The sequence below is a fragment of the Pseudonaja textilis genome, chromosome 5 (assembly GCF_049901715.1).
Source record: "Pseudonaja textilis isolate UNSWEBS1 chromosome 5, rPseTex1.2, whole genome shotgun sequence".
NCBI classification, from domain to species: Eukaryota; Metazoa; Chordata; class Lepidosauria; order Squamata; family Elapidae; genus Pseudonaja; species Pseudonaja textilis.
The window spans coordinates 60,513,030-60,537,130 of record NC_141994.1 but is presented as its reverse complement, the minus strand read 5'-3'; the positions used below and the strand labels follow the sequence as shown (position 1 = coordinate 60,537,130).

General features: G+C 35.8%; 1 protein-coding gene across 10 annotated transcripts in view; it reads right to left on the bottom strand.

Moving 5' to 3' along the window:
* The window catches only part of ERC1 (ELKS/RAB6-interacting/CAST family member 1), a 140,653-nt gene that overhangs the window by 66,086 nt on the left and 50,466 nt on the right, over positions 1–24,101 (bottom strand). For 8 of the 10 annotated variants that reach the window (XM_087935049.1, XM_087935046.1, XM_087935048.1 and 5 more), the window contains 2 exons: positions 5,162–5,297; positions 1,786–1,917 (listed from right to left, as the gene is read on the bottom strand). In XM_087935049.1, the coding sequence (XP_087791175.1) occupies positions 1,786–1,917; positions 5,162–5,297 (268 nt within the window). The remainder of the gene's footprint in view (positions 1–1,785; positions 1,918–5,161; positions 5,298–24,101) is intronic. The other 2 variants (XM_087935052.1, XM_087935053.1) reach the window with 1 other exon arrangement.

Genomic DNA, 24,101 nt, shown 5'->3' with positions numbered 1-24,101 from the left:
AGGGCCAATGACTGAAGCAGAGATCAAGGAACCAGTGAGAAGACCAGTTCCTTGGAACTTCTCCACCTGAAGACGATGGGGGAGATCATTCACATGTGCTCTGGACAGCTGAGGATTTTGTGGGACAAAGGTTTCTGTAGGGTTGAGCCCTGAGACAGGATGGGATTAGTTTTTGCCCCCCCCCCCAGATATTGTAAGTAGATAAATGGGTACCACTTTGGCAGGAAAAGACCTAGCTGCATTCGTGTGTATAATGTACATGCACAGATATGTGCCTGAGTACACACAAAAACATACACACTATTTTACAGTGGTCATCTCTAAGAACATTATGATATACCAATTCATGTCTATTTCATCTTACACATTCAATACAAATGCCCATGGTATTGTTCTGAATTGTCTATACAGGCTGGGAACTGGAAATACTGCTTTGTAGAGTTGCTTTTGGAATGAAGATATGTTGCTTTTGAAATGAAGATATCTGCTTAGTATTATTGGGGAAGGAAATATCAAACCAATTCCTTCATGGGTATTCATTCTCTTCTATCTTATTTAACAACTACATGAAATTACCGGGAGAGGTCAACTGTTGGTTTGGCTTCGTTAACGTTAGTATGCTTCAATAACACCAATATGCCAATGATTCCTAGCTTTACATCATGTCTCCAGGCCAAAGAAGCAATGAGCAGGAAGTCCTGACCAGTGCTTGGAAACTGTGAGGGATTAGGTGAAATAAAACAGACAGTATTTGAATTCAAGCAAGATGGCTCTCATTAGTACAGAAACTCTCTAGTTCCATAGAAATTCCATCAATACTTCTTGATGGGACCGAACTTATCCAGAAAGAGCCAGTGGGTGATCTAGGATATTTCTTGGACCTATGACTCCTGCTAGAGCAGCAGGTTAAAGTCACAGCAAGCAAAACCTTCAGCTACACAAAGGGATATCTAATGGGGCTACTTTCAAAGATGACCTGAAAACTGCAGCTGGCCCAAGACACAGCTGCTAGCTAGGGAAGTTGCTGACCTCATCCTTTTTGGATTACAGTTTCATTTCGGGGGTGAGGGGTGAAGTGGGGGAGTCAAGATTAAAGCAAAAAATCTCATTTGTTCTTTGAATACAATATTCTATTTATGTGGAAAAACGTTCTTTGTGAGATTTATTTTGATAGCTGATAGCTATAGTTTGGGGGAAATCAAACAACGTATTTATGAAAGGGACCTGACCTCATAACCATTCTTAACATCTACTGTGTTCTTGGGTCTACTGTGGTTTCAGTCTTTACTGCAGCAAAGAGAAAAGGTTCGGATTCCATCTTTTTGAAACAATTGCCTGACTCTCTGCATCTTCCTTCCTTTCTCCCCGCCTCTCCCTTCTTCATTTGTCATACTAGCTGTGCCTGTCATATTTTTCACTTTATTTATTTGGTTCATTCTTTCTACCTTACAGTCTTATACATTGGAATGGTCAATCTGGCAGCTTTTAAATATTTTGGACAATAACATCTTTAAAGAAAGACCATGCTGTTAGCCATTTATAAAAGTTGCTGTCCAACAGTCCTCAAGAACAATCTATTAACAAATTCTTAGAACAAAGCTGATTCTGTCTGCTACTTACATAGTGAGATGTGATAGCATTACTGAGAAAGCTTATTATCAGGCCTAAAATTTATATATGGGGAAAAAAATTAAGTATATGTCACATTATTTAATATATTTCCTTTACTTGTGTTACCCAAGTTAACCTGAAATATCGATACCAGTTGACCATAAGCATGCAAACCTGTTTTTCAGCTTGTGTCCTGGCTGATTCTTCTTGAGCTAATACCATTTCCCGTTCTGCAGTTATTTGTACACTCTCTCTCAGTGCTTCTTCTAGCTCCTCAATTCGATCATCCTTCTTATGCAAACTATCCTGGAAAATGACAGGACACCAGATGAAGTAGCTTCTAGAGCAAATAGGTCAAGTGCTAGGTTACCCACAAGGGAGTTTCCAGCAATGGAATTCCACAAAATTAAGTTTTCATACAGAAGAAAAATCACAGATGTAAGGTGAAGGAAGAGCTGGAGTAAATCCATAGCCAAGACAAAAGTTAGCAAACTGAGGTGAGCAATAGCAGTGCAGTTAGTGTTAAGATAGCTAGAGACTTTTGGGTATTTTTTTGTGTGCAAAAGCACATCTTCACGTGCAATTCAGGTTAGTAGGCAGAAGATGTAGACGTACAGTAAGCATTACCCTTTCTTCACAGGTACCCTCAACCTGACAGTTCAAAAGAAAGAAACCAGAAGAAGATGCAGTGGGATGTAGTAAATGACTTAAGAAAAACTGTCTTAAAAAAACAACTGAGATCTCTCAACCTCCTTTCATATAAAGATAATTGATCCAGTTGAAAAAATCACGTGAAAAACTGAAGACAAAGGAATAAGATAAATTGCATTTGAAAAATCCTGTACTATATGATTAGGAACATAATCTTCTCATAATAAAACACATGTTTACAGATCAACATGCTACATTAAATATTCATTTAATGCCTGAAAATATAACCAACTAGAGATGATTAATCAAATTTGAAAACTTGAAATGCATTATAGCAAATGTTGGATCATTTTCTGTTTCTGAAATTGTAAACAAGAAACAGTTGCCTTTCCTAGCTGTTATACCTTCCTTATGCTGGTCTATGATTGTAATAAAGACTTGATTTGCTGTTATGATAAAATGATCATCTACCAAGTGCTTTGGATTCTGCCAATTATATGACAGGACAATTCCATAACTGTAGAATCCTACATAGCATTGTAATTACCATGAATGGTATTTATATCAGGGCTGCCAGGCTTTTCTGAATGAAAGATGCCTACAGTATGTCTATAAGAGTGATATTGTTAGTTGTGTGAAATATACATGCTCAAAACAGTATTAAGATAGGAAAACACTTCATGGAAAAGAGTGGAGCAATCAAGCCATGATTTTAATTAAAAGGAAATGGAAAATGATGGGAGGTCAAATCTGAATTCCTGACCATTTTTGCAAATTAAAGCCTCGTACTAGTTTCTAAATTCTATTAACAGAAAATAATAAAAATGTTATTACCTTTGAGAAACTAGCTGGCAAAAATATACATATTAACACAAAATTCAATATAAAAAATCCAAACATTAGAAGAAATGCATTCCTATATATAATTATTTGGTTTTTTTTTAAAATGGGAAACAAGTAAGAAAGTAGAATACAGTGAAAAAGTGAAACCAAAGTAGAAAGATTTGTTCATTTCCTTGTTACTACTAATGTATGTGGATTAGGAAAGAAAAGAGCAGAATGCAACATGGATCTAACAGATAAAAAGTGTTCATATCAGAATACTCTATCAACAAAGATGGTAACTGAATGACCTTCATAGAGTAACTAATATGGCGTCAAGAATAGTAGTTCTTTTATGCCTTCTGCAGCTTTGTTGACTACATTCGTATAACGCTGCTAAAAGCTTTAGAATTATACTTAATCAATCTGTAAAAGACAGTCCTAGAAAATTACAGTGTGCTCTTTGTTCTGACTACATAGTCAGGAAAAATACTCATTAGGTTGTCTACCTTATATCAGAATCCAGACTATCACATTCAGAATCTTTAGTTGTTATTTTCAGTTCTGCAAAGAATTGTTTGTCCAAGTACAATACATCTGAATAATTACAGTATGTAGAAACACGAGGAATAAAAAAGCAGAGCTAGGTAACAGATTTCCATGTACTCTGCACTGGTGGTAAGGAACAATTATTTTTGTACATAAATGAATCCAGTTAATTTCCACTTTCAAAAAAGGGGAAATATATAGAACATTGATAATTTTGTCTTGCATAAAATTGGTGGCCCTTAATATTATAATATAATCAGATGAACATTTAATTTGATGTTCAAATAAATTCTGTATATTATACATTCAGAAATATACACAGAAAAACACCTACACTACTATTCAACAAATCCTTTGGAAAAATTAATTAAATGAAAGTGACAACTGTTGCTGTCACAAAACAATTAGTTACCAATAAATATATCATCACTTAAGAATCAGTCATATGCCTAGGTTATACATTAATCTCTTAAATTAGGTTTCTGGTGAAAGTTTGGATTTTTTGCCTAAAATCTTACTGAATTTGGCATGAGCCAGTCAGATGTAAGCCTACATATAGGACAACCTATTTTGAGTTACTCCAGACTACTACTTGCTGGAGTAGCAATCAGATCTACATTTTTGTCATGGAACCGTTAGATACACACTTAGATTTCATAGGAACACAACATCTATTATATATAAATTCATCTTTGTATATGCTTACCACAATATATAGCACCTGTATATATTCTGTGATGGCATATGGGAGGAATGGCATATGGAAGGAAATACACATCGAATAAGTGTAAAATGAAGCAGCGTCAGGATGTTAAGTAAGATACTTTTGTAAGCTGAAAATACACAAATAAGGTTGTGTATCTCTCAATATCTCAGCAGGCAATTTCTTTTGTTTTGCCAAATACTTAAATGTTATCTCCTTTTCCAAACTGAGAAGGGCTCTAACATTAGCTCAGTTCAATGTTTTATTGTCGGCTGTTTCAGAAGACATACACTAAAAAATACTTCATTATGCCAAGGAAATTTATGCTTCTCTTTTGATCAGAAGTAGCAGTTTTAGATTTAGTATTTTAGTGTTACTACTATTTCTACTTCTATTTTACACTCACAGTTTTACTTAAATTACTTTTTGTTACTCTTTTACCAAAGAAGTCACTTGAAATGATATTTGCTGCTTTGTTTTTTTTAACTCTTTTGTTTGAATGTGTTCGTTTTATGCCGGTTATTGACTGAACTAAAAATTGATTACTGTACAGTGCAATCCGTGTGTGTGTGTGTGTGTGTGTGTGTGTGTATGAGAGAGAGAGAGAGAGAGAGAGAGAAAGAGAGAGAGAGAGAGAGAGAGAGAGATTCAAGTGCTAAAACCAAACGATTTACTCTTTAGAAGCTTAGAATATTATGAGGGCAAAGTTACACATTTAAGTATAAAACAATCCTTAATACTAAAAGTAAGTTTTAAAGAAAACAAGCAAAACAAAACAGTTTAATTCAGATGATCATGCATTACATATATATGATATGATGATACCTGTAACTGCTGGGAACTGTCATTAAGATTGTCTTCCCGTCTCCTTGCTTCTTCCAACATTTGTGCACTCTTTTTCTTCTCCACCTGTTCTTTATGTTTTAAATTTGCTACCTTCTTATTCTGATCTTTAATTTGCCTACAAATAGGAAATAAAATATTCAAACACTTGTGCAATCCACATACATTTGAAAATAGCAAGTAGTGTAAGAGAATTTTACAGGTAACTTAAATAATATTTGATTCTCCAGTTTTAGAAATAACTAACAGTTCCTTCTGCTAACTTATTTCTAGAAGTAACCAAGTCTAATAAATTAAACCACTCTGATTATAAACAACATACATGGGATTTGTCCTATAACTGAAAATAATTTGCTTGTTTTTTATTCCCACTTGAACGTACAGATTCTGGTCCCTGAAATGCAAACTTGCAATTGTTTGCAATTCCATGAAGGTTGGAAATTCATAGTTTATAGATTTTGACCAAACAGCAGCTGTCCAGATTGTAATTCCAACAAATACAAACAGATCATCCCTGCAATCTACATGCATGCATACATAAAACATTATACAATTAATTCATATTCAAGATTCCAAGCTAGAAATTTCTTTAATATGCAAAAAGGCTATAATTTCCCTCATTATGATAGACACTAAGAATGACTACAATACTACATTAATAATTTACTTGAAAACCACTAGTGATTTAATAAAAAGAAAATCCTACTTAGTTATCAATTTTTTTTAAAGGAAAAAAAGGAGTCCATGGTTTATTTATATGGAACCTCTAAAATATATTCCAGAAGGGATGCTAATTAGGAAAGCTATTCATTGAAGAAATCTGTACTTTGTCAACACTCCAAGCAAAGTAAAATTTTGTAGAACTGGTTACTTATGACCACAAAGTATGGGAAAAAAAGATCCTTCTCCCAACTGCACATCTTTCTGGATATCCATAGTGCTTGGATATTGTGTCCAAGTACAATTTTGGCAAAGATTGCACTGAAGGAAATCCAGAGGGTTGTCACAGCTGTGTCTAAACATCTCCCTTAATGTGACTTGGACACTGCTAATTTTCTAGATCACAGCAAATCCTTATGGTGGTTACAACTCTTTAAAGAACTGCTACAATGATAACTCTTGTCCCCAAAACAGGAACTGATCTCTCCTGCAACTGGTAATTATTCAGCAAAAGGCCACTGCTCTAAAGGCATCAAGAGTGCGCGAATACTGCTCCAAGCTATAGGATGTGAGTCTGTATGTGGGTGGAATGTCCTGGCTCAGACGAAAGAGAGACAGTCTGTGGTAGAAATGAGATCTCAGGAGGCAAAATTAGCTTGCCTTCATGCATGACATTGAATAATATGCTAGCCAGCTCAACTGGCCACCAAAATTAAAAAGGCAGTTTCCCGAGACAGCAAACGCTTGTGACCTTGTCTGAGGGTAATTCTTTAAATGAGGATTAGGCAATGCCATCAAGCTTTCTCCATCTGGGTGAGCACCAGAACCAGAATTACTCTCCACAAGAACTTTCTCTCCAGGAATCTGATCTTCGCTGCCATGGTAGTATGGAAGCTATTCACCATTTTGATGAGCTAAATATGGGAATGTAGAGAGGCACTGAAGCACTCACTTGTAAAGGAGAACAACTTAAAAATAAGGCAGCTGAAGATGTCTGGATGTCCTAGCCTCACAAGCAGCTTTTATCTGGGCTACAGTCATATTAAAATTATATAAGGTTTATTTTTAAACTGTGAATTCAATCCAAGTTTCATTCAAACAGAAACAACCTTACTGGGAGTACAGCATCTAAAGCAGTGAGTAAGAGAGAGAACCAGAAACAACCTGAGTCAAGTTGCTGAAAGGTTCTACAAATAGATTGGACAATCACAGAGGCCTTCATGGACCAACAACTTCTCAGAATGCTTCTGAAATACCAGGAGACTTTTACACTCTTCAGACGTAAATCCTAACTAGTCCTGTCATTTCCCACTATTTCTTGGTATAGCCAAATGTTCTTATGCCTGTCTGTTTATGTTCTATTTTCAGATGCAAAGTTCTCAAGAATTGGGTGGAGGAGGCTCACGGTCTGGAAGGGCCCAGAGCAGGAGTGGTACAGCTGGTTGCTGGCTTAGCATCACTGGTGTGGCTGGCAACACAAAAGAGATTACTGAAATGTGTCTTCCTAATCATCTTCCATATCTGAAGACCACACTTCGACACTGGGTAGCTTTGCAGTCAAATTAGGTTTAACAGGCATGGCATAACCGGACAAAATTTGTTGAATATCAACTGAGGAAGAGTGGGAAATTACAGCTTTTAATTTAAAATGTTCTGCTTGAGAGTAGTTCATTATTGGAAACAATGTGTATTATTTTCAAGCTTATTTTGCTTTGAACTCTCAGCTGGTTGACTAACTGCCTGATCTACAGCACATTCAGGAAATATTCAGACCTTCTTCACTTTTGCCCATTTTGTTATGTGGCAGCCTGATTCTACAGTTGTTGAAATTCATTTTTCTCTCTCCCTAATCTACACTCAGTATCCCATAATGACAATGTGAAAACATAATATTAGAAATGCAGACTCACTAAGGAAATAGGGTGACTTTTGTGTTCTCAAGAGGAAAAACAATGATCTTATAAATGGGGACACCGAGACCGACAAAGAGAAACTGAGAAACTTCTTAGTTGTCTGTTCCCAGAGAACTGTTCTCAGGTGGAAAAACTAATTAATCTGGCCTGCTTAGTGACCATCTGACAGTGCATATATATATATATGTATACACACACACACACACACACATATATATGTTTTCTGAGGTTCTCGGGTATTTGTATGTGGATCTTTGGTTGTTCGGGTTTTCTCCCGTAAGATTCAAGTATCTAGGCAACGTTTCGATGAAGTCTCATTCATCATCTTCAGGCTTCTGTCTCCGGCTCTGTGCTTCTCAGAGTAATGTGAGATTTCAGCTGCTTCCTCCTTTTAACTGCCAGTGGGGTGGGACTTGATTGGGTGGGGGCTTGGCTGTGTTCTGATTGGGTGGGGGTGTGTTCTCATTGGTAGGGGTTTGGCTGTGTTCTGATTGGTTGGGGGTTAGCCGTGTTCTGATTGGTTGGAGGCGTGTTCTGTTCAGGTGGGGCTTGGTTGTGCTCAGGTTAGTCTTAGTTGCTGGGGATTTGAGCTGGTGAGTTGTGATCTTGCTGTTTGGCTTCGAGTTCGTGGTCGTGCTGCATCTTCATAGTGGGTGTCGGTTTGCTTCATGTATGGCTCGGAGGGGTTTGAAGTGGGTAGTGATGCAGCTGCAGTGCAGCTTCTGGTCCATGGTCGTGTCTCATCTTCTGAGTGGGTGTGAGTCTGTTTTCTACATGGAAGTGTGGTGGTGGCATCTTGTGTGGCTCTCATGGGTGTGGGTCTGGTGTCCTTCTTCATGTTAGGTACTCGTCTGTTCATGAGGGCGGGTTTCCAAATGGCTGGAAGGCGGGAGGTGTCATCTCGTTTGTTCATGCTGTGTGGGCGTTTTTCTATCTCTATGGCTTCTCTGATTATTCTGCTGTTGAAGTGTTCGGTTTTGGCGATGGTTCTGGTATTTTTAAAATCAATTTCATGTCCTGTGGCTTTGAAACCCCCTACCAATGAGAACACACCCCCACCCAATCAGAACACAGCCAAGCCCCCACCCAATCAAGTCCCACCCCCACTGGCAGTTAAAAGGAGGAAGCAGCTGCAATCTCACATTACTCTGAGAAGCACAGAGCCGGAGACAGAAGCCTGAAGATGATGAATGAGACTTCATCGAAACGTTGCCTAGATACTTGAATCTTACGCGGGAGAAACCCGAACAACCAAAGATATCTCTTCTCTCTCTCTCTCTCTCTCTCTCTCTCTCTCTCTCTCTCTCTCTCTCTCTCTATATATATATATATATATATATATATATATATATATATATATATAGTATGCTAATCTATATATTATATATATAGTATGCTAATCTTCAAGAAAGAATAGGTATTTTTTTAATTTTAATTTTTAAAAATCTTTGCTACCAGAGGGACAGAAATCACCTCAGAATACCGGCACTTGCATGAGGGGGTGCTTCAAGAATTTTGAATGGCCCAACTCCTCACTGAGCATAATAAATATGTGAAATGAAAAAGAAAACTCTTCCATGAAGTGAAGAGTTAATATAGAAATGGATAAAAAGCCCCATCAATAAAAGAAAATAATTTGGAGATATTTCTCCAAGCACAGTGCTGCTACTTTTGAACAAGAACGAGAGTAATTGGAGACATACTACTAACACGAGCACTGCATATATTGCAGTGCATATGTATTTCCCCCCCTCCCAAAAACCCACTTGTATTACACTAAATCTCTGATGAAAAACTAAATGATTCTGTTGAATCTAATTATATTGAATTCTAGCTCAGATGCTTTAAATTCTTTTAAAAATATGGCCATTTCTTCAGAAAGCTTTAAGTTGAACTATGGAAGTTGTGCATCCCTTCACAATAGAAAAAGGAGAGCTTAAATATTGATCAAAGACAAGTTTTTAAAAAAATCTATGCACTTGGGAGGTAGACCGTCTAATGACCTGTCAGGAAACAGCAATTTATTTTCTGTGTTGTGTATCCTTACAGAACAATAGGTTAAAAGGGGAAAGAGAAATGAATAGAAGTTCTTCATGAACAAAGCTCCTATATCACAAATTACAGAACCCTTTAATCTTCACAATCCATTAGCAGCTGCGCTAAAAAGAGAGAGAGAGAGAGACAGGGAAAGAGAAAGAAACAAACTCTAATCCTAGACAGGGAAATACCTTAAATCTAAACATGTATTTATGGAATCAAATTCCAATGTTATATTGTACTCTTTTGTGTTCTACCAGCAAAGGAAAAAAATATTAAACCTGGGCCTCAAAATATAATTCTTGGATTTTAGATGAGAATTTACATGATTGAAAGATCTTTTAGGCACACCCCAAACAAGAAGTTACAGAAGTTACCTTCTTGTACTCTGTTTCAATTAAGGTTATAGGATTCCCAACTGAGGAAAACCTCATAAACTTTGTTTGAAAAGAGCAAATAAAACTGATCATAATAGGTCTCCATTAGTCCCTACTTCCATCTGCAGAACCTTAATGGAAAAGATATTAAACCAGGGGTGGCAAACTCGCGGTGTCACATTGTCATCACGTGACGTATTGCGACTTTTCCCCTGCTCGCTAAACTGGGGGTGCATGACACATCTGGCCAGAGTCGAATGTAGATTGTGGTCCACTTGTGTTCTTACCCACTGCCACGTCCTTTGTTTCTCTCAATTCCCTTTGACCATTTAAAAAGCAGCAGTATCATTTACTTGGCCTATCTCCACAATTCTCAAATCAGCTAGGACTTTGAAAATATCGCCAACAGATAAGGAGGAATTCCTCAAGCACATTCTAAGATCCATATCGATCAAGTACCTTGGTTGGACCATTTTAACTGGCATGTTCCCTGGCAGAGGATCATAAGAGCTGACATTTCAAACCTGACCAGAAAATGATCTTTCCAGGACAATGGATTTACAGATAGCTCCCCCCACTGTGATATTTTCTGTACAACCAAACAGAACAACATAAACAACTTGTATCATGCTGTATGTGTGGGGCTGGGACAGGTCTGTGGGTGTTCTGGGACACTCTTGCTTGGGCAACATCAGAAGAGTCACTTAAATCCCCCAAGACAATATGTGTGAGGTAGTTTAAAGCAGTGGTGGATTCAATTTTTTTTACTACCAGTTCTGTGGGCGTAGCTTGGTGGGCATGGCAGGGGAAGGATACTATAAAATCCCCATTCCCTCCCCATTCCTGGGGAAGGTTACAGCAAAATCCCATTCCCTCCCCACCCCGCTAACCTGCTTTCCAGCCCTGTTCTCCTGTGCAGGGCAACAAAAGAAGACCCAGCCAGTCAGCTGGGACTGGGGAGGCAGAGAATAGATGGGGGGGGGGGGGCGAGGCCAGTCAGAAGTGGTATTTGCCGGTTGTCTGAACTGCTCAAAATTTCCGCTACTAGTTCTCCAGAACTGGTCAGAACCTGCTGAATACCACATCTGGTTTAAAGGCAAACCATCTCAGCTAGCTCAGTAAGAGTGATTCTGTGAAGCAGGATGCATAGTACCCAGACTGTATCCCTACACTGTCCCAATCACACAAATGCAACAGCAAATGTAGCAATAAGTAATTAAAATTTGCAGACTGTCAGAAGGATTTTCTGGTCAGGAAGATGGAACTCCTACAGACCAGGACACAACTACTTTCTGCTCTTTTAGCAGTAAAAGACAATGAAATCCAGCTGTATTAAATAAACATGACATGACAAAAAAGTAAGCACTTCAAAAAAAATACTTCAGAATGATATGAAAAATGCACTATAAAATAACCATCAGCAGTACTGCCTTTGTACTAGGGCTTCTTAACCTGGATTGAAAGCCAAAAAAATGGTAGATCACAGTAATTTTCAGACAATCCGCAAGACCACCAGGGAAACCAAAAAAGCAAATGTTTTTTTTAAAAATTTCAATGTGAAAATGATTTGCTTTTCAGCAGTACAATCAAATATATGGTGATGGAATTCCTGATTGTTTTCTGACCAGAAGAATAAATGAACAGGGTGAAGACAAGAGTTCTCACATAGTGGATAAGATTGCTACTTTACTTATGCCAATGGCCCTTCAAATCTTTCATCAATTAAGAGTATGATTAATGGAACATTTTTATACGAAGAAAAGCAATGGGGGAGGGGCCCCTGAAAATTCACACACACACACACACACACACACACACACACACACACACACGTGTTATATCATGAATTTCCTACTATGGAGAAGTTTTCTGAATGCCCCTTACATGGCAAAGGATACGAAAACCAGAATAGTAGTCTGTAATATAACAATGTTTAGGAATTGCTTTTTAAGATAAGTGAGGCTTTAAAAGCCGTTAGCCAAATAATGAATATTCAGCTATGTACATTATTAGAAATTTGGATATTCTTTGATTAGATATTGTTTTGACCTTGCTTGCTTTGGCAGATGACCCAGAGAAGATTACGGTCTTGCCTGCATCCTATCTGTTCTCTTGACAATTAACCGAAGAGGTTTCTTGACATATAACAACATATGGAAGCCTCTTCTCTTTGCAAGTATGCCATCTATGGAAGGAAACTAGAAGTGTAATGTCATATTTAGATCACATCTTTTACCAGCTGCACAAAACTCTAAAGTGGCTAGAGAATTAATTTATCTCCGTGATTTTATCTCAATGTCTTAACCATATGCTAGTAAGAAATACACATTTTTAAAATCAGGAAACTAAAATATTTCAGCAGGAGATTAAAAAAATGTACTCATTTTTACTATCTTTATACTCTCTTGCTACTCTTCTCAGTAAGGGTAGCTGTTGGGGATTTCCTCTCTTTTAATTGTTTATTATTTTATTCCCTTAGTTCCAACAACTCAAATATCTGTGATTCGTTGCAGGGAACCAAGAACTAAAAGCAAAACAGAGGAAAGTAGGAAATAGACCTTCTGGATACAGGAAAATAAATGACATGTTTCTTATTGAAGGTACAGCACTGCAATTACTTCATTTATCAATATGCAATCTTAGCACAAATTACTACAGATTTAGCTAGGAAATCTGAACCGAATAGAATAGAATAGAATACCTTTATTATCATTGCATTCTACAAATACAGTGAAATTTGAAAGCTACTCCAGCACAGTGCCCCAAACACATCACAAGCACACTACAGAGTATTTAAAAATTAAAATAATTAAAATAATAATAATAATTAAAAACCTACTCCAAAACCTATCTAAAACATATAGTAAGTTAGATAGTTTAAAAATGCCACTATATACATAGGGCTAAATCACATATGCATTGTTTGATTCAAGACAATTATTGCCTTGGAAAAGAAACTGTTTCTCAGTCTATTAGTCCTCATTTTAAGACACCTATAGTGTCTCCCTGATGGTAACAGTTCAAAATATGAATAGGGGAAACATGGGCAAAGACATATCAGGAAGCATTTGAAGATTTGCAAGAGGCTTGATTGACTGACTGACTGACTGACTGATTAGATGATGCCAAGTCAGCATCAACTCTCTATGGCCACACAGATACATTCTCTCTGAGATTAGTCTTCAGCTGCATCTTTTAGGTGTCTAAGTGGTACATTCATTACTGCTGATCTTGATTACAAAAGTGGAAGGAAAAAGAAGAGGGTGATCAGTAGGAAGGTAGGTGGACCTATTTGCCTTTCTACTAATCATTCTCTTTTCTTTCCTTCCACTCTTTCCAGCACTGTGGACCTTTTAAGGAAGCTGGACATGTTCAAAATATGATAGGCTAAGCCAGGGGTGGGATTCAAATTTTTTAACAACCAGTTCTGTGGGCATGGCTTAGTTGGTGGGTGTGGCTTGGTGGTCATGTGACTGGCTGGGCGTGGCCAACTCAACATCACTCACTAGTGGCACGCATCTCCCCGCCTGGCCTCTCATGACTGTGGGGATGCTGCAACAGTCATAAGTGTGAAAAATGGTCATAAGTCACTTTTTTCAGTGCCATTGTAACTTTGAATTGTCACTCCACACAAGCAAAGTACCAGCAAAGGAGGGGGAAAAAACTCCAGAGACGTTCCTGAGAGGCAGTTTCCAGTCCTGCCAAGAATGTAATAAGGGTTAATGGAGAGGCAGTTTCTGTAAGCAACACCAGAATGTTTCCTTCCTGCCTTCCTTACAAGATTAGGCCAGTAATTTCTTCTTCTAACAACTGGTTCTCCAAACTGCTTAGAATGTTAACAACTGGTTCTAGCGAATAGGTGCAAACTGGTAGAATCCCACCCCTGGGCTAAGCATGATAATTTGTGCTTAGTGAGAACTTTGAATTGATTTATAAGTTATTTATTCGTGTTTCCTAACTATTTAGTATGTCCCAAAGGTGCTTTTTTCAGAAGGCAACTGGACTTTCTTGTTTTTTTTCTTTTGAGGATGTTTTGCTTATCATCCAAGAAGCTTCTTCAGCTTGGACAGAATAGTGGGGAGTGGAGCTGAAGAAGCTTCTTGGATGAGAATTGAAAGGTCTTCAAAAAACAAGAAAGTCCAATTGCCTCCTGAAAAAAAGCATCTTTGGGACAACCATGACCTGGATAAGAAAGTTCAGAACATTCTCAAAGATCCATCTCATCCTGGGAACCCTTTTTTGAACTATTACCATTTGGCAGATGGTACAGCATAAACAAGGACAAATAGGCTGAAAAACAGCTTCTATCCCAGGGCAGTATCTCTGTTCAATTCTGCTGTATAGTGCAGTGTTGGTGTGGTGTCGGGGGTTTTCAGTTCAATATCTGGAGAGTGAAGAATGTGTGTTTGTGTTTATTTTCATGGTCATGATGTGCACTGAAAATGGCGTTTGATTTAGTTGTACGAGGTGCAATGATAATAAAGTAAACTAACTAACTAACTAACAATAAAGTAAACTAACTAACTATTCAATGTATTTTCAGGAATGTTCTTTAACATCCAAATTCACAGAAGACATATACAGTATATCAGTCCAATTTTAAGAAGCCTTGACTTTCTATCCTTTCATTCTGCATGTAGAATGGTCAAATATTGAGGTTACATTATTAAAAGTAACATGATGTAAATCTTCCAGCACCATAATTCTCAAAGCAGCTGCAAAGAGAGAACCCATATAGTAAAAGTATGAAAGAGGCAAATGTTCTAAATTGGAGAACGAGCCCCTGAAATATATATTTGGATGAATATGGATGAAAGATAATAAATCAATGTCTTCAGATAGTGTATAGGTCTATAACTTTATAGGGTATCATTTATGCACAAAGGAAAAAAAGCAAAATTCAGCAGCAGAATTTCTGTCAAGGTAGGACAAGGGCTCCGTACTAGTAATCATAGAAAAAAAAATGATAATCTGAGAGATGAAAATACAGATACTTCCAAGGAAGAAGAAATAAAAACAAGGCACCACATTTTAAAGGAAGAGGTAGGGAAGGAAAGTCAGATAGAAAAATGAGGAAGATGATGAATATCCCCTCCCCCATTTTGCTATTGGTTTTTAATAGGAATGCATCCTAGTGAAGGAACAGGAAAAGCAACCCATTCACCTCTTCTGATTCTCCCCGCCCCCGATGGTTCTAGAATGAACACGTTCTTTCCCCCTTCATTTTGTTTCATTAACACATTATCACAGTTCCCTAAAGCAGGGGTCGCCAACCTTTTGGACCTCAGGGACCACTAACAGGTTATGTGGGCGTGGCCTAATTTGTGGGTGTGGCTTGGTGGTCATGTGACTGACTGGGCACAGCTTGTATGTAAATATTATAAATATTTATATAAATATTGAATTTTTTTTATTTAAAAAAGAGCAACTTTTACCCCAAATCAGGCAGAGCAAGTAGGCAGATTGAGATGCTCACAGAATCGCAGATTCATTCAGAAATCAATCTATCTGCCATTGGCTAGCTTAGTCTGTCACATAAATTTTTTTTGAAAGCAAACTCATAAAATTTGCCTGCAAGCAAACCCACAAAATTAACCCACAACACACCATGCATGTAAATATTGAATTTTTTATTTTAAAAAAGAGGGTTCCCACGGGCCCTGTGGGCAGTGCAGCCTTGTGTTTCTGTGCAGCCTGGATTAATTGCTTTGGAGGGGGTGCTCTGGGGGTGAGATTTCTCTGCGGCCCACCAAAATTTTGTCACGGCCCACCGGTTGGTGACTGCTGCCCTAAAGCACCATGAAACATTGTGCAAACACACACACACACACACACACACTGCCAACAAAGTCATAAAGGGGGCTCTAACAGAAGCAAGAGATGCTGGCATATCTCTGTTTTTGGACAATACATCTTTGGTTTTTGGTGAAAGGAAGAAAGAAGCCTTAAGCTCAGTAAAAAAAGATGGCTAGAAACATTAAAAGCTAGAACTTTGGAAGACTGACAGAAAGAAAACGAGAAGCAAATATAAGCAGCCTTTTTTTTTAAAGCATCCCATTATGGAGTAAAACAAAAATAGAAAAACAAAGCCTGGGAAAGCTTTGAGAGAGAGAAAGATTCACAGTGAGAGAGAGCCACAGATTAGACAACTAGCATATAAGGGTTTTCTCAGCCCACAGAAAGGGGGATGGGACTGGTTTCAGAAGGGAGACTCCCTAATTTTCTGGAGAATTTTTTTTTTTTTAAAAGGGAGGGAGAAATACTTTCAGTCTTGAAAGATGCACCCTAAAAATAGAGCTAGTATTCCTGGTTGTGGTTTTTTTGGGTCTGGACTACCTTGCAAGGCTAATAAGCAGATTAGCATACAATTTGTCTGAGAAGATACAGGGGGAAAAGATGTGGGGGGGGGGGGGCGCAGATAGTGAGAATGGCTGACAGGAGCCATACCACAACAAGTTCCACCATCAAGAAGCCTGTGAAGCTTACCGGCATTTTTAAAAGGTCAATTCACTTCCTGTCAAAAGACATGCTCCAAGTAGCTCCAAGCCTCAGTGCCAACAACTTCTCCAGCACTATGACCACTTTGCTACCTGCCAGTCAATCAGTTTGCCAGGTATTCCTTGGTGGCCTACAAACATTTTTAATTTATCAGTGAGGTTCCTTCTCCTCTACTAATTGCACAGGTTTGATCTAAAGAAGACAACGACCCCTTTTGCTGAGAGTACGTAACTACTTACTTCATACACAGGTTATTGTGTTTTCATATTTAAAGTTCAAAACAGGAACAAAATATACCTCAAGCACATTGTGAATAAGTGAATAAGATTTTTTTTAAAAAGCCCCAAGTTAGATGATAAGGAAGTAGGAATTAAACAGGCACAGGAGTAGGACAGATAACAGCCTTTGTTTCTGTTAAGATCAAAGTAGTAGATATACCTGAAAGAGTGAAACAGAATTCTGTTCAACTTCCTGCTTCAAAAAAAAAAAATGAAACTATGACAATATCTATTTTGTATTATGGTTGGAATGTTAAAATCCATTTCCCATTTCTTTTCAGCTATCCCCAAGACTAAAATTTAAATATTAAAAAGCTACCATGCTTTGGACAAATATTAATGTGGCACTATTAAGATGAAAACTTGGTAAGTTGAACAGGAGTTCTTTCTCAGCTTTTATCACAAGTCCTTGTCATTTTCTTATGCTGCTGTTCTTTTTTCCATTGCATTTATAAGACATGGTATCCAATGCCAATAAAAACAATGTTTGTTCCTCTAAAAGTCACAAAACTATAACTAGCCTGTTGTATGTGTGCCAGGAAGAAGTCCCAAATGAGAAGATTGGGTGGATTTTATTTCCGGAAACTAGGAAACTCAAATCTTAAAAACAAATTTCATATACAGATAACTAAACAGGAAAGAAAAAGGAAGTAGAATTGAAAATGGTGAGACATGGATAGGAGAAAATTTTGCACCTAATCCTGAAAAAGGATTGTAATAAAATTCAAAGGTATAGATATCCAGAAACATTTTCATTTCTATAGAATTTTGTATGTGAAGGGAATCACTGAACTATATTAATGTTACAGTATTAGAAGACAAAAAGATTGTAAATCTTTAGAACTATCTATAATTTTGCATGATGGGACATGTAAAATGAGATCCTGATTTGCAAGGTTTAAAATCTATATTTTTGGATCTAAAACTCTTAATTTTGACTGTTTACCAAAGTAAATTGAATGACTGTTTACATTTTTTTTCTTACACTGAGGTTTTTCCTTGGACAGTTATTTTAAGAATGTGGTTACTTTAAAAATATTATAAATATTTTATTTATTTATTAAGATTTATATAGTAGCAGAGCTATGAAAGCTAATTCTGATTTTAGAAATCCAGGAATGAAACCCACTTTGAACACCAAATAATAATGGTTTCAGTAAAGTGCTACCGAAGGCAAAAAGTATAATTGTAAGGATTGTTCAGGATTAATGATAAAATTAAAAGCATTAGCAAGAAGCATCAAGCACTACAAGAACAGAGTATAGCTAATGAAGTTCTTTCCAATGAGATTCTATTTCTTTCAATACCAGGAAAAATAGTATATTTAATAGAAAAAAAGAAATCTCCCATGTCCTAATATTTTGGCACTCAATTATCCTATTTATAATTAGACAACTATCTGTAGAACAATTTAGCAGGACATAAGTCGTAAGTTGAGGATTACCTATATAGTAAATAAATATATGAATATCAGACCATTCCTGATTCTACGATTCATTTATTTTTACAATAGCATATTTATCCATTCAGGAAGGTGAAAAGGCTTTTATTGTAAATGTAATTTACTTTTAAAAGTTACTTATTTTATGTTTACAAAATAATTACATATAAATAACCAGCTGAACTCTTCCTTCCAGAGATAAGACTATATTCGTTTTTTTTTAATAAATGCAGAACCTTTACAATATGCACTACATACCAAACAATTCCCTAGCAACTATATTTCAGTGGAAACTTCTGGCACATGCCTTTAAACAAATATATGTTTAGTATTCTTCACATTTAGCTAGTGAAATGTGATTAGATCTCTTTCCTGCTGGCTTCTTATCCAGTCAGAAATTAAGAAAATTAAGGTGTTGTTTTGCTTGGATTAAAAAAATCTCCTTTGCGGTTTTTTACTTTAAAGTATTTTAGATCTGACTTGAAACAAATCTACCTAGCAGAAAACTGGGATTTGCCAGCCCTAGTTCACTATCCTCTTCCATATGGCATTAATAAAGCTACATGCTAAAAGTTTGGAAGTTCTATGGCATACACAGGCTATGAAATTACCACAACAGTGTTTTTAAATTTTCTTCCCACTACATGTGATGAAAACAGGGGGTTTTATTGTTAGTTTTGCTTCCCAACTTTATCCTCCCCTATATATGAGTAAGTGGAGTTAATACCAAGAGGGAGGCTGATCGATAGCTCAACACAGACTTTTATTGCAAGCTTGCTTATACAAATATTTTAAGAAATTTAATAATACCCTTTCAGTCATTCTTGAAACCTGCAAAGAGGAAACATGTGACTGGCATCATATTCATTAGTCTATATTCTTGAGAGTCATTTTGCAAATATCCACCATTATTTCAACCTGCCTGCTTGTTAAAAGGATGCTCAACTGATTTGGTAGCTATGATTAACTACATAAAAGCATTTCTCTTCTTGTATCCACATGGTTTTTCAAAAATTGAGACTCAGAAGATATTTATTACATTGTGGTATTACACTTCTACAGCCATTAACTAACATTCCTCTCATATATAGGATCACATCAAATATTTTAGCAAATAAAATATATTTAAATATAAATAAAGTATAATCCATAACAAACTGTAAATTGGGGGATGAAGGGTGGGTTTGTTACAATGTTTGCAGTATGAGAGTTTTTGAAATGATAAATTGAACAAACCACTGAACCAAAAGCTAATAATAAACAATTGATAATAAGCAATCAAACTAATTAGTAAATCTGGAGTGACTGGCAAATGGTTTATTATTGGCCTCTCTTCACCATGATTAGAAAGGAAGAAAACTGAATATGAGTGAGATGAAAACTATGTCAGTGAGATGATGAGGGAAGAAGCTAATCCTTAATGTACTATCTGTTCCACCCTCTCTACTTGTCACAGTAGTAAGAACACTGCCAATATATGCACAAAGCACATTTTTTTTCTGCTGTGCAGAAAATCATCAGTTTAAGATTTTTCATTTCTTTTTTATAGGAAAAAAAGAGCTGCAGTGCCTCATTACAAATTTCAGACGTACCGGTCTAATAAAATCTTTAAATTAACATACTGACCTTGAAGTAAGGCTGAAGCAAGCAGCAAGTCCAGGGTGGGGAATGAGAAAGAGAAAGTCAGAGAAAGATTTAATGAGAAACACACTCCCCAAACTTGACACATCAAGAAGACTGACGGAAAAGCAGCATAGCATCAGAAAGCAGAGCCAGAAAGCAAAGTAAGACATTTTCAGTCAAATCTCAATATTTAAGAAAGTTTCTAGGATCAACAAAAGAGCCATCTGGTTAGATTGTATATTTTCATATATAACATGTGATTCAAGAGTCACCTTCAGCGAGATAGGCAGCATATAATTTAATAAAATAAATAAATGAATGAATAAAAAACCCAAACTATTTCAGGGCTCGCCACCCAAAAGTAACACTGGAAGAATACTCAGTACACTGCGTGGATCACAATGAAAAGATTTTACTGTTGAGTAAATGTTCTTATCTTAAACATTTTAGTGGAAAAGTTAAAATCTGGACAATACTAAGTTTCTTTTGGCTGTTCCTCAATCAAGGCTAATATTTATTCGAAAAGATTATCTCAAAGAGGAAACCAAATTTAATAAGAGGACAGAGATTAGGTGAAACTGAGGTTCCATATGTTGCTCATGAAGCTTCAGGGGAACCTAGAATATTTAATGAGTGAACAATCTTAATAATATACAAATATTAGACTTCATAAAAAATACTTTATTTCATCTTATTCTCAAGTCATCTGTAATTCAAGTCCACATTTTGAGATGCACAGATGCGGTGCAACCGAAAAAAATACAATAATAGTCAATACTCTGTCCTCTTATTCAGTATTAACCATTCAGTGTTGACAATAGTTTCTAAAATATATGTTAACAATACAAAGATATTTGAAAAGCTTATACAACCTGAATTGATGCAATGGATTTTATTTATCAAAGGTTATACTTTAGAGTGCTAAAAGTAGACTTCTGAAGATTAGTACTTTTCATCTGGATCACAACAAATGTCCTTTTTATTTATTGAAATTGGAAGAATAATAAAGTATCTCTGATCGACACAAATATTGGAGATTTCAGAGAAGAACGTTTAAAAAGATTTTATATTATTGCCAACTGAATTGTTGTCAACAAAACAATTTTGTTTGTTATACAGCAATTCAGTAAAAACTAGACTAAATCTCAGTGTTGGTGTATATAATACACTTATGGTTGCAGGATAGTAGTAAACATTGCTGTAGTTCACATATAACAATTATGATTGTGAATGTGTGTTATACAGATAGCTTAGTTGGTCACATTTATATTATTCTACAAGGATAAAAGTACAAATTTCAGAAGTTCCATTGCTGATCTGCTGATCACTATATGAGAATTGAGATTTCCTCTCATAATAGTCTAGAGCCACATGCTGCATTTATTTATGACTTACATTTCTTGTTTTGAAGGACCACAAGAAATCAAGAAGGGTTATTTTACTCTAAACAAACCATGGATAAGAAAGAGCTTACTAGTCTTTTAGCTACTTCCACAGGCATAATCAAGATATGTACAACTTTTGAGGGTAAAGATTGTGCACCAATATTTAAACAGACAACATCCCTTTAAAAGCCAACATGTCAACTAATTTTAAAAAGATCCAAGGAATTTCCCCAAATACAGCAGGCCTAAACAAACAAGGGCAGTTAAAAGAAATCACATCTTGTTGCAAAATTATGCCACCATTATTACAAGCAATTTTTTTTTTCTTCAAGCATCTATGGTTCCCAGATTCTTTATAGTGTCTAGATGTTATACCTCTTCCAAGCTTCAAAAAATGTGACTTGTACCCATTTTTTTTATTACTATAAATAATAATGAAAGGTGGAAGCTATGAAACTTATCTTTACACAAAGCTAGAATAAAACTAAATTTGCATATTTTATCTTTTCAATTAAATAATTTCAAATGCACATTGCTTAGATCATTTATTTTTAAAGTGGTAATTTTGAATATTTGTTTTGCTCATTTGGTATTAACCCATAGATTTAAGAATAAAGCACAAACTCCTGAAAACATGAAAAGAGCAATGACTGATTGCTTTTAATTTGTTGATGGATTCTGATAAGACACCACCAAGGTTATTCTGAATAAATGATATGCTCTTTTTCATTTCTTTTGGCTGAACTATTGCAGTTGTGTACAATGATATGCTTCGTATTTTTTGTGGATTTAGAGAAGCTGTATATTAGTATCACTTTAATTCTAGTAGAACAGAAAAAGACCATGTTATTTCAGCTTTGACTCAAGTTGACCTACATGGGTCAAGTTTTTTTTACTTAAACCTTGTCACTGAAGATTATTACTGAACTGACAATCTTTTGGCCTCTATGCTGGGAAAGCTGCTCTCGTATCACCAATTCTTCCCTGAAGTATTGTTGTAATCAGCATGGGAAATCAGTTTAGTAGGGATACTTAGGTTTTAATCTTTTTTCACCCAATCTAAGCAAGAAGAATTTAAAAACAGAAATAGCAGTCAATGTTTCCTTTTTATGTATCACTTACTTGCTTATAATAAAAGACATTATAACTATTTTCTAAGATCATTCCTTTAAAACTGTGAAAAATTAAATTTATTTTTTTGCCAAGAAATGGCATTAGGTTAAATTACATAGCAAAACAGTTTACAATCTGTTTGATAAATCATTTGCTCCTGATGACAAAAAGGCTGCAACAATCAGGAATTTTATGTTTGTAGTTTCAACATTAAATATGGACTTTATATTTTTAAAATCAAATATATGCTATAATTGTGTGCATGCATACACATTCCAAAGTATTGCATTATATGCAGTATGTGTTATATATAACTCTGAAATTTTCATAATGTACAAGGGGTTCTCCGATTCTGTGTTATCACAACCCCTTAAATGACAAATGAATTTATAAGCTAGATAACAGATGTATCACTTTGATAATGAAATTTTAATTTATATATTAACTAAAACAATAATAGAAACTAGTGATTTTAATAAAACAAAACCCTTTCCTTCATAACATTCCCTTTACTAAAAGCTATATCATTTAATGGAAAACTTGTTAACTTTTTCATATTTCCTGAAAACCATGTTTCATTTTCAAGACATCCATTTCTCATTTCCAGTGCCTTATTTATTTTTATTTTTATTTGTTTTTATAGTAAAAAAAACCCTCCCTCGATTCATACAAATAGGATGCTGCAAATGCTCTATGCTTCCCTATGCTCTTACAATAGTTTCCTCAATTGTTTGTACTTATTTACACATGGGTTCAAAATTAATGGGGAAAAACTACTGGGGATTTTATTCACAGCAATATTATAAATTTATAGCAATATTACCAATGAATAAGGGGCGAGATAAAAAAATTAAATCACTCCAAAGACCTTGTAATTTCATGCCAGTAGACTATTATAAAAATTGCATTGTTAAGATGCAATAAATATTCACTCAATAATAAATACTGAAAAAAACCAAGAAAAACTGTAGCCAATGAGTATAAAACAACATCTCACAGAAAAGAAACAATTAGCCTTGAACAAAACTCTCTATCCTACAAACTTCCATAAAAACCTTCCTTACAGGCTGTGATGCAGGGGCAGATCCTGGGTAGGAAGATAGGCTGCATGATATATGCTTATTGAGAAAAGGCATTGCCAAAGAAACCATACAATAAATCAACCAGAGAGCCGGAGAAAGAAAGAAAGAAAGAAAGAAAGAAAGAAAGAAAGAAAGAAAGAAAGAAAGAAAGAAAGAAAGAAAGAAAGAAAGAAAGAAAAATGTAACATAAATATCAATGAAAAATGATTATGGAAAAGCAAGTTCAGAGCAAGAAGGTTTTGTTTTATTTTTCTGTTTCATTAGAAAGCAGAAAATCAAAAGATGGTAAGAAATAAATAATAATAAATTAATATTTTTAAAGTTGACTGTAACAGATATATCAGAGATAACTGCATTGATTTTCCATTATTTATGGGAAACAGCTATGAGAAAACTCTTTTTTCCCTCACTTATGAAGTGCCTTCCAAGATAACAGGTGAAGAAAGGCCTCCTGCCTCTTAAAACTATCTTTGACTCTAAGTAGGATAAGTACCACCCAAAGACAAAGCTGAGCT